Source organism: Juglans regia, chromosome 7 (genome assembly GCF_001411555.2).
Source record: "Juglans regia cultivar Chandler chromosome 7, Walnut 2.0, whole genome shotgun sequence".
Taxonomy (NCBI): Eukaryota; Viridiplantae; Streptophyta; class Magnoliopsida; order Fagales; family Juglandaceae; genus Juglans; species Juglans regia.
Window position 1 is genome coordinate 8895422 of NC_049907.1, and position 9832 is coordinate 8905253.

A 9832-nucleotide genomic window follows, 5' to 3' on the forward strand; every position below is an offset into this window, starting at 1 on the left:
TGTCTGTTGTATATATTCTTGTTAGGGTTCTAGATAAGTAGAAGAAAGTTAAGTTTACTCGTCTACTCTTTACAGTTCTTCTATAAGCCTTATCCCTGGAATTGGTTTATTTCAAGATTGATTATCTCGGATCAAGGATAACCTCCTTTGAGATGTTGTTGGGGCGCCAGGCTGAGGCTATTGGATGCTTATATTGCAGCTGAGCAGTACTGCTTATTACTGCTGTTAGGTAAATGCATGTAGAAAATGTATATAGTTGAAATTGCAAACCTTAAAGTCTGTCCCATGTCTACCAGAGTGTCGAATGAGGAATGATTTTGTCATGTGACATTATCAATACCCGTGCCAAGGGATTTGAATCTTTGTGCTTTGCGAGAGCCCTTGATGTAGTGAACTACTCATTAGTCAGCTCTCTCGCTGGAAAGCTACTCTGAAAGGCATCCCAAAACAGCCGTGCTGAGATACTTCTTGGATGCCTTCTCAAAAACTTGAAAAGATCTCTAGTCAAATGTCAAGGGTGTCTAGGAAAATAAGTTTTGCTGTTTTCCATGTCGGTATATGAACACAAAGCTTACTGTGGGCCTAGAACATTTGTTAACAATGTGGAAAAGTCAGTATTTTTCTATGGATACTGATGTGACAGACTCGTATAGCTTGTGTTTATAGGCGGAATTGGGTCCAATCTTCCGGCTATTAGAACATATTTAACTTCGGTCCTTCAGTTTAGCACAAAATTGATATTTGAATATCAATGGCAAGCTAGATTAATTAAATAAATCTCAAAGGTGTATTGCCAAGGTGCCTCTGCTCCTTTGAGAGCTTCAAGTACCAGACTCAGTAATTATTCAAAAACAGAGCCCTACCCTCCTATTAAATTTCATAGTAATAGCACTATGATTTGTAAGATAATGTAGATATTACTATCTGGATATTATTAATATAGATTGTATATTAGAGATTGTAAAAGTCATCTTTTTTAGACAATTCCCTTTTGTGGATCCTGAACAACTTTTGAGAAAAATTCTTAAATCTTTTTTTAAAAGAAAAACTATCAAATATATTGAGTCATTATCGATTTAAGACTTTTAAGTGATAAATATATGAAATCGCTTAAATGTGATTGATTACATTTTTAAATATGTTCCGAGATAACAAAATTTGATAGTTTTTTTTTTTTTTTTAATTTTTTTTATCTTTTTATGCTTTGGCTCATCTTAAACATCAACTCAACTCGTCTTATTAGACTACTTTTCCAATGTCGAATTATGTTAACAATTCCGCTATGTTTAGTCAGTTTCGCGCATTGCACCCCACATGGTGGGACTTGTTTTTTTTTTTTTTTTTAAATAAATATTAAATTGAAAAACACTTTGAAAAGAAGATGACCGACTTCTGCAAACCTTGAGAAGCTCAACTGTATTTTTCCTCCGCATTCACTTTCCATTGTTTCTGCATATGCACTTGCCATCGCCACTAAGGTTAGATCTTGGGTTTTCCCCCTCTGCCGGCACGCATGTCTCTCTCTTAGATTGTGGGTATTCTTGGGTCGATTGATTCTTCTCTTCTTGTAAGCATCATCATTTCGTTGCTTTTCTCTTGGCTTATTAACAACCAAACAAAGCAGGAAATGCTTATTGCTTCATTTGGACAATTCAGATGTATATAGATGTGGGTTTATTCCTTTATTTGTAATTTTTCTGGAGGACTCTTCGTGCGTGAGATTTTAAATTCTAGGTTGCTTAAATAGACAATCTATGGTGAGCAATTAAAGTCGTCGATGAACATCACGGCGCAACATCTCCTTATATTCATCAGCAAGATTTTATCGTTGCACAATTTATTAATAAGATCTTCAAAACCACTTCTGTCGAATAACTGAATTGCATTTTTGACTACATAATAGAAAACATTTTCAGATGGATTTGATCGCTCAATCCTCGCAACCTTGGGCTCATTATAGTGCGATTAGGCTTTAGCCTCCATGGCAGGAAAAAGCTGAGTGGTTTGATCCACCTCTGAGGACTTGGGAAACAACGAGCATCATTTGTTGGAAGTTGCAACATCCTAGGCAAATCAAGGCTACTACCTTGGCCTCTTCCAAGCTTAGCAAACATGTTTTTAAGATCTTGGCTATCAACTTGTTGAACAACTTGACTGACTGTGTTCCTCATCTGGGGGCTTTGAGAGATCATCTTGACAATGGAGCTTCCAATATTGAACGATTGTCTTAACCTTCATATTAGGAAAAGTCGAGAAAAGCAATTAGGAATTTTTATCCTTTGAAAATGAGCATCATTTGGAATTTCGAAAACTGTTTTTAAGTTGTTTTGATAATGTTGTAGGGCCGAACGACAAACCAACAAATGTTTGAACCTAAAAGCAATGGTCTAAAACATTTGCTTGTTTGGATAAGTTTCCCAAAATTTACGAGGTTTATTTTATAGCAGCCAATGCATGAAATAAGGGTAGTGCTAAACGGTCTAGTTCGAGAAAGCTTATACTCCTACCACTGAAGCCATCATTCTAACATTCTTTAAACTGGTATTCATATCTTCCAAAAAAACATCAGATCTAACCTCACAAACAAGGCTCATTGAACTGAGTCACAAAAGAGGTAAAAATGAAAACGTTGATAACAAATAGTAATCCAGAGGTGAGTAAACAATAAAAGAACACAACTTAACCCAGAAAACTTGAGAAAAAAGAAGTTGATTTGAGAGAGGCATTTTGTGAGATCTTTTAGTCATTTCAAAAAACTCTTATGCTTCCTTATTCTGATATCCCGACATTTTGGCGATTTCAAAAAACTCTTTTATGCTTCCTCATTAGTCTCTGTCAGCATACTCTTGCAAGCTTCGCAACAAATGAAAAATTAATTCTCAACATTTCGTGAGATCTTTTGGTACTTTCAAAAAACTCTTTCATGCTTCTTCATTATTTTCTACCCTTATCCTCTTGCATGCTTCGTAGCACATGAAAGAAATCCCGGTGGCAGGGACCAACTTCATGCAGCTAGGGCCAAGCCCTTTATATAAATCCTGAAACCCTTCTTGTTCAAAAAGTTAGAGAGTAGAGAATCCGATCGTGGAGGAGATGGGTTTTTTGAAATTTTTAGGCAATGCTTCATTTAAGGTCTTGTCTTTTTTTTTACAAATGAGACGAATTGAGATAAAAGTTGAAAGTTAAATAAAATATTATTAGAATATATTTTTTTAATATTATTTTATTTTAAGATTTGAAAAAATTAAATTATTATTTTTTATTTTATATAAAATTAAAAAAAATTATAATAATAAAATAAAATAAAATAAGATAGATGAGATCGGAATAATTATAAAAGAGTAATGCTACTCATCATCCCAACTTCCATCATCCTCCTATCATCCTATGATGTGTCATTAAATGATTTGAGATTATTTATTATATTTTACTTGTAAACTTATAATTTAATGCCACATCATGGAATGATAGGAGGATGATGAAAGTTAGGATGATGAATAGATTTTTTCATTATAAAAACGCCCCATTCTGCAAGCCCAAAACGTCTCCCGCACGTCTGAAAACGCCCCCATCTCATTTCGCAAGAATTTGGGAAATTTCTTGACATTTCCCCCATCTCATTTTCGTCTCCCGCACGTCTGAAAACGTCCCATTTCGCAAGTCCAAAACGTCCCGCCTAATTTTGTGGGTCCCATGCCATGTACATTGGTTGCGCAAGGGGCGCATCGCTTGCATTTAATAGAGTTTTATCTTTCCTTTTATATTTTCTCATCTTTACTTATTAGGCCAAACAATTATACGAATTTAGAAAAGAAATATGTTGGCGCAATTTTTTAAGCAAAGCAGTTCGAATATGCTGCTTTGCTTCTTAGAAAAATCGTAAGGGATACCGAAACAAGAAGACAGAAATCCTTCAGTTGGACTTGAATCTAGTTGGAAATGTTTAATTATTTAGATACCAAAAATAATTTATTCTTTGATATGGCAGTTTATAGAAAATGCATTTCATCATTATAAATATACACATTGCAGAACTGTATTAATGCTGATAACTCGATATTTAGTAGTAAGAAAAGTTTTGGGAAAAATGAGGTTGTTTCTCAGCATGTCATCAGGATTCAGGATCAGAGGGAGAAGAGAATCAAAGGGAAGAAGAAGGGAACACGTACCCATGACAGCACACAATTATATTTATATATATATATATATATATATATATTTATGCATGAAAATAATACACATATAGATAGAACTCAAGTAGAACATAAATCTAGGACGTTACTGGGATACAAATCTCAAATAGTGATCAAGCTTTTCAAACATCGCTCTTGATGGAGGAACTGTATCCAGATTGATCATCGTAATACTTGGACCACAACATAACGCCTCCATACTTGGGAGAATCCTTGATGGCTGGAAGCACTTTGGAAGTGAGATCGGTTGCAGGAATGAAGCCACTTCCAGCTGCTGCAGGAGCAGCAGGAAGTCCTAAGAAAATCTTTGTAGCTGGGATATCAGATGTCCACTGCGCCCAGGCACTTTCAAGATCATTAATACTACCAGGAGTGTATTGGCAAGGAGGGTTGTTGTAGAATTGAACCCAGACATAGTCAAATAGACCAGTTTTAAGGGCATCTCCAACCCAAGCATCAGGAAAGGGACACTGAGGAGCTGCAGTTAAGTACACTTTCTTACCCTGATTACTGTAATCAGATAGGTACCTTGCCAAATCATCCCAATATAGGTTGCTGCCTCCTTCGATATCAAAGTCAATTCCATCCAAAACAGCGTCGCCAAGTGGGCGAGAGGAGGATTGTCCCCCCAAGAAGTTGTCCCAAAGATAAGTAGCAACCTGTCTAGCATCATCGGACGAGGTAAGGGAGTAGCTCCCTGCCCCTCCTCCGATCGAGAGTATCACCTTAATACCTTTGGCTTGACATGATTTGACGTCGGAGCTTATGCCGGTACACCCATTATTGGATGGATCACAATGACCAGCAAGGTTAATGACAGGAGTCTGACCATTTCCAAAGGTGGCTAGAAAAGCTATATTCACGTAGTCATAGTTTCCTGTGGCACAAGTCTCTGCCAAGGTGCCCTCATTTCCATTTTGACCCCAGTAGATGGATATTCCTCCTGCATTCGAACTCACTGCAAGTGCTAGCATTTCTAGGCAGAGAAACACTACCACAATCTGGGACTTGATCAATGCCATCTTTTTCAGGCCTGCTGGAATTTGAAGCACAGATGATCAGATGAATAGGGTTTTAGTGACTTGTTTTGCTTGACTATTTCAGAGAAAAGCAAATGCTTTTTATAGGGTAATGATGGCCTAATAATGATGTTTAGCATCTTGTTTTGGTGCCAGGAGGAGTGCGTGGCTTAAGGGTTACTTGGGCTACATTACAGCTCATGCTTCTTTTTTCTAATCTCAATATTAATATTTTGTGTTAAAACTTACGTACACGGCCGTTTAGATTTCAGGCTATTAATTTTTGGATCGCCACATGTTCATGCTCTTTTTAAGATTGTCGCGTCTCTTTGTTTTTCAGTTTGTGTATTGACTAATGACTTGGTGAAATTTCGGTGTCGTTTCATGAGTCGCATGCATGCTGTTCTGGAAGCCCTTCATGTTCTCCAACACCAACCACATGAAAGTTCTTTAATTATTTGATCTCTTCTTGAATTTTAATTTGGAGTGACCTTATTGTTGTTATCTATACCTTCCAATACTAATTAAATAAACAATCCCTATGATAACGATGGCAGAATTATTGACTTATCTTGAAGTACCTTGGAATGGTGTTGTTTGTGAAACTTTATTTTTATTATTTTTTTTTTTTAAAATTTTTTTTTATTTTTTTATTTACCCTTTTGTCCATATCACGTCTCTAATTTGTCCACTTCATAGTCAGCCCGGCCGATTATGCAACATAACCATTAAATTATTGATTTTTTTTTTTTTACTTTAATCTCCAAAATTTTTGTTTATTTTAATGATCAAGCTGTCTTGAAAATTAATATCAAGATTCACTACAAGAAAATAGGTTTATTGCGGCGATTTTAATTTCGCCGTAATAAAAAACGCCGCAATATGCGGTTAATTGCAGCGACTTTGTGGTCGCCGGTCACTTTTAACAACAACTTCCACTGTTTTCATTTATTGGGTATTGTTTTACTTTTTGCAACGATATTATGGTCTACTGCGTCAGAAAGTTTCGTCGCAACTTCCTCATAACTTGTTGCGTCGGTTTTTCCGTCGGCAAAAATGTGCTCCAACGGTAAGATAAGATCAATTGGACGCCATGCATAACGCACCAAATTTCCATCCCCAAACCCTCTAAACCCAAAACACACGAAAACTTTCCCCTTCTCAGATTTCCTCTTCCATTTACCACGAAATCATAGTGCTCCCACAGAAATCCCCTTCTCCATAGCAACCTTCTCCACTCCATTGTCGCAATCTTCGGTCACCTTCTCCCTGCAGTTGCCTTCACATCCACAATGAGGAGCCCCTAGTATTTTGAATCCACTGGACTCGTAGAAGATTTTCGGCCAAAGGTTGGGATAAGTCGCAAATCCACCGAATTGATAGCTCCTCCTCATTCAACGTCTTCCACGGCACCCAAATCTACTGATTATTTGCAGAGAAGATCCCTCCACAAAGTGGAAATTCTGGTTCCCTATCACAGGGGACTAGAATTATTCTTGGCACCAATTTCGACCTGAATTGACTCTACCAAGTCGCCGTCGAGTGACTATTGGGCAACCCACATCGGAGGCTTATTGTCTTGAATAATCAAAAATTTGCTCCCGACTTTTTACAACTCTACAGGTAACTCTATATCTCTTTGGATTTCCGCTCCCCTTCACCCTTGCAGTTCTCGATATTGCATTGCCATATTCCATTACTCATTATTTTGCTGGGGACTTTAATCTTTAGTGATTAGTACATACTTACAAATTCCTCTAGGTATCTTCCCTTTTGTCTGCCGTGTGCCATTCTTATGATGTAGGTATTACTTTCTGGCGAATTTTTCCTTGGGTAGTATTCTGCAGTGACACAGCACATATGCATGGATTTTGCATTGGTATGCCAAACATACCATTATTTTGGCAATATTTTCAACATTTGTTTTGGCATTATTAGCATTTCACATACATGTCATAATGGTGCATGTCTGTAAAAGTGACTTAAATGAGCAGGGCCTGCATGTTGGTTACTGTATGGACCAACATGGAACATTATTCCCCACCATTCAATCTTGGACAAAAATTAACGTTGTTGTTCACGTCCTGCGTGCATTGTTGAAACAATTATTGCATACCTGTTAAGAGCTGCCCTATTACTTACTAAAGTGTGTTACTGACATCGTGTGGTATAACAATCGATACATTTTGTTTTGCTTTGTATTATTACCGAAAGGGGAAAAGGAAGATGGTAAATTAACAATGCACAATAACATTAACAAGCCATAATGAATTTTAATACTTGTAAATATGATTCTAAGTTTCATCTAGCCCACATAGGGTCCCACATTCTTTCTCTCTGTTAGCTGAAATAGAGCCAACACAAACATGTCAATATAAGCATTTTAACTGGCTATGAATTTAATTGGGGTGTTATAGCCATTATGATCAACAACAACTGATAAAGTGTAGGTGCAAAAGAGTGAATGGACCATCTCCCACCTGAATTAGAAGACCTCCATCAAACTGACTAAAAGACTGATTTACACCTCCCACCAGAATCCCCATTAAGTTAAGATGCTTGATATATATTGATAGTAATTAAATTGTAACTTTCTTACAATTAAACTCATTAAATATATTTAGATCTTTATATTGAGTTTATTAATTAAATTAGTTCATGTATTGTGGCAAATTCTCATAAGTCCAGAGTCTTTTTAATAGATGGTTAAAGTCAATAAATATCCTGCATATTGCAACTACTAAGTATATGTCATCAACGTAGACAAAAATAGATGGTTAAAGTCAATAAATATCCTGCATATATTCAATCTATTATTAAGTTTATAAAGACACTTAAGGCATAAAGTATATAGAGTCTTGTTGGGTAATGTTAAGCGGATCCCGAACTGTTTTGTTGTTTCCCCATGGCATTTAGGACAGATTATTTGCATCCAATAATATATCAAATTCACATGCTTCTCATGAACAACCAATACATTCAATTTTAAATTTCTGGGTTAAGGATTTCTCTCCCTATTCAACTGCGCAACCAATTGCACCATTTGGATTCTTGACTTGCTGTTTTATTTATTTTTCCTATAGACTGCATAAATCTTAGCCGGCAGCCATTCATGCTATCTAGTTAATGGATCTTACTTGACTGAATCTCTCCCACTACATAATATGTTCTCTGTTTTATGACAGTGGTCATTACATATGCGAATAATTACTAGAAGATGCTTATTACTTTCTATATTGGTACGTAACAACTTGACTTGTCATGGTACAAGTGTCATCAAGAAGGGGAGTTTTTGTTCTCTGCTTATTTTGTAATCCTATCTTGATGCATGCTACTGTGCAGATCTGAATTGTTACCTGAGAAAGTGATCTGGACATTTTACTATTTCGTTGTCCCCGCGAATAATATATATTCAATTGCATAAACTCAGTTATTCATCTTTCTCTATTAATTAATGATAGCAATGAGAGGATAAAAACCTGAATATTTCTGTTATTGTGAGGTTGTCCTTTAGCCCTCTAGTTTTTTTAATTGGCGCATGTGGACTATTTTTTACGTGCGCCAATTCAGTATTATGACTCGTTAGTGGACCATTTCAAATTAGATGATCACGACATTAACAATAGTTTAATAATGTCTTTGTATGGTTAGCTGAGCCTTAAACAGAGTTTTAACAGAAAACTCGTTCCCACAATAAATTAGCATGGAAAACAACTGTCATTGCACTTGAAGAACTCCCATAGTACACTAATAATTGCGATATAAGCTTTAGACTTCAAGCTGTGCACAGGCTTCACGTCTACTTGCGTATAAATCTGAAGGGTATCCCTGTGAAGCTCACAAATATATGGGTTGATGCCGGCATCAATAAGACCAAATACAACTAACTTTATAGCTGCGTTCACACAATGGGAATTAAAGATGCAATTCCTAATATATAAATGATAGTAGTACTGTTCAAGTGGGATACATGAATGGTAAGGAATACTCACCACATTGGATTCTCCTCTAGGCCATCATTGTGTACCGATAAAAGGTTGAATCAGCTTTGGTTAGATATCAAATCTGATCCTAACGTCAAAAACTATTGGGGAAAATTGTTGATGTGAAAAGGTTACCATGCAACAAATCAAATAACAATTTTGAACCACAATAGTTTTTTATGTGGATTTGTCATCTTTACTTAACCCAATCGCGTATGCCCTAAAATCATTTTATACCAAAAATCCGCTAATGAAGTCTAACACCGCTATTTAAAAAAAGCTAGTTGGGAGTTTGGATGGTTTTGTGCATACTTGGGGAATGACTGGGATCAAAGGGGGACTAAATTGGCTTTGTAAATTTCTTCCGGATTAGAACTACAATATTAGTTCTACCTTGTAGCTAACTCAACTACTCACTTTTCCTTCCTTGGAATATAAAAGTAATACATTTGTCATAAATGTGATGTTACAAAAGTTTTCGCTACCGTGCAAAGTAATGTGATTTAATGCAATTAGCAGGTTAGATTATAACATGATTTTGGCTGTAAAACACCATTCTAATATATTATATCTACCTACATCATTGCATAAGAAATTTTGCTATATATTCCTCATGTTAGACCCCTATATATTCCTT

The 9832-nt window shown here is 36.2% G+C and overlaps 1 protein-coding gene across 1 annotated transcript; it reads right to left on the minus strand.

The window, feature by feature from the left end:
• Positions 1-4208: 4208 nt before the first annotated feature.
• Positions 4209-5344, minus strand: LOC109009164 (acidic endochitinase-like). The gene has a single exon (XM_018989548.2). The coding sequence runs from the start codon at positions 5213-5215 to the stop codon at positions 4316-4318; it is 900 nt and encodes a 299-aa protein (XP_018845093.1). The 5' UTR covers positions 5216-5344; the 3' UTR covers positions 4209-4315.
• Between the last annotated feature and the right edge of the window lie 4488 nt (positions 5345-9832).